This window comes from Tarenaya hassleriana, unplaced genomic scaffold, assembly GCF_000463585.1.
Source record: "Tarenaya hassleriana unplaced genomic scaffold, ASM46358v1 Cleome2, whole genome shotgun sequence".
Classification (NCBI taxonomy): domain Eukaryota; kingdom Viridiplantae; phylum Streptophyta; class Magnoliopsida; order Brassicales; family Cleomaceae; genus Tarenaya; species Tarenaya hassleriana.
In genome coordinates this window covers 7,500,449-7,502,230 of record NW_010965372.1, presented here as the reverse complement: position 1 = coordinate 7,502,230, position 1,782 = coordinate 7,500,449, and the positions used below count along the sequence as shown (strand labels likewise).

At 44.5% G+C, this 1,782-nt stretch overlaps 1 protein-coding gene across 1 annotated transcript; it reads left to right on the top strand.

Moving 5' to 3' along the window:
- The first annotated feature begins 319 nt into the window (after window positions 1-319).
- LOC104812905 (E3 ubiquitin-protein ligase BOI-like) lies at window positions 320-1,481 on the top strand. The gene is made up of 2 exons (XM_010540309.2): window positions 320-447; window positions 707-1,481. The coding sequence occupies exons 1-2, from the start codon at window positions 392-394 to the stop codon at window positions 1,473-1,475; spliced, it is 825 nt and encodes a 274-aa protein (XP_010538611.1). The 5' UTR covers window positions 320-391; the 3' UTR covers window positions 1,476-1,481.
- The last annotated feature ends 301 nt before the right edge of the window (window positions 1,482-1,782 follow it).

Sequence of the window (1,782 nt, the reverse complement as noted above, 5' to 3'; positions counted from 1 at the left end):
ACCCCTGAAAGGTTGATAATGATGGACTGGCCAATCGAGTCGCTATTTCGGGGCATTAGATCTCTGCCTTTTTGGTTGTTCTTCGATTAGAGTGAAATCTATATCTAGATTTTGTGAATCTCGGCAATATAATATAAAATATGATAAAAATGAAATTTTTGATAAGGGAAAATAGTAACAGCTTTCCTCATTTATATGGGTAAGACGCAATTTGATATAATTTAAGAGATGCATTGATGGTTATATATATGATAAAAAGGAATGGTCTTCCTATTCGATCAGACTCTTATTATTTTACCCCATAGATCTCTTCACCAGTCGTTGCACTTGCGCCTCTCCTCTCCAACCTTTCTCTGTTTTCTCTCTCTCTCGAAACTCGAGCAACTTATCCATGGCTGTCGAAGCCCCGCATATCAGCATTTTCCCTCCCCAGTTGATGTCGAACGTGTAAATTTTCCTACTCTCGTTTGTTTTTGTTTTTTTTTTCTCGGGAAAACCTTTTCCACTGCGAAATCATATATATATATATATATTCCTCTGCTTTCTTTCGTGTCGTCGAACACTTTCTAGGTCTTCCCGCCAACGAATTTTCAGGGGTTTTCCGTTTTGAAATCTTGGTTTCTTCGCTACGTTCTTGAATCAGTACGTGCTTTTCTCGATTTTTTTTGAATCGAGTTATTTTTTTTTTCTGTTTATTCGTTTCCAGAGATTGCGTCAAATCTCAAGCCAGCATGAACCACACCCAGATGCAGATAGATTTCTCCAGAGTTCCCTTAGCCACCGTCGACGCGAGAAAACGCTCCCGGAATTCCGCGGTCCGCGATTCTGACGATTTCCTCGCGGCTGAGGCGGAGTGGAGAGCCACCGGGTTTGGACCGCTCGTCGATCAAGAACTCGTGTCTCAGATCCAACAACAGCAATCAGAGATCGATCGGTTCGTGGCTCAGCGGGCGGAGAAGCTGAGGATGGAGCTCGAGAAGCGGCACCGGACGCAAACGCGGATGCTAGCGTTTACGATACAAACCGCCATAGCCAAGAAGCTCGAGGAGAAAGACGATGAGATCGTTCGGTTGAGGAAACTCAACTGGGTCCTCCAAGAACGTGTGAAGAGCCTCTTCGTCGAGAACCAGAACTTGCGAGACCTCGCTGAAGCCAACGAGGCCATGGCCAACAACCTCCGAGCCAACCTCGAACAGGTCCTCGCTCAGGTCGACGGCGCCGCCGCAGCTTTAGAAGACGAGGTGGAGTCGAGCTGCGGGAGCTGCGGAGGAGGAGTCGCCGGCGGAGATGTCATGATGAGCATTCCGGGGGTGCGTGGCGGCGGATGCAGGAGGTGTGGGGAAAGAGAAGCGATGGTGCTGGTGTTGCCATGCCGGCATCTTTGTCTGTGTACGGTCTGTGGTTCGGCTCCACTACGTGCATGTCCTGTCTGCGATACGGTCATGAACGCTAGTGTACGTGTTAACATGTCGTGACCATTTTTCTTTCTTCAATTTTTTTTTTAGAATTTTCGTCGGTTAATAATTAAAGGGTAATAGGAGAAAATATTTTTTTAAACACTTTGGATAAACAGACATAACCGTGGATCCTTTTCTGTGTAAACTCGTCGTCCATTTTGTATACGTCGTTCAGTAAAATTTCGAAATTGTTTCATATCAAGCGCCGGTATAGACAAACCATAAAATATGTTTGTCGTTGATCCTATTATTATTATTATTTTTTTTTATATACCGAGAGATGTAATGAATGACATTCAATTATGAAACGTCATCTTTAAATCTT

Coding starts and splice junctions, on each gene's coding strand:
- LOC104812905 (XM_010540309.2), top strand. CDS start 392: ATGGCTGTCGAAGCCCCGCATATCAGCATTTTCCCTCCCCAGTTGATG. Junction 448..706: donor CCCCAGTTGATGTCGAACGT/GTAAATTTTCCT, acceptor ATTCGTTTCCAG/AGATTGCGTCAAATCTCAAG.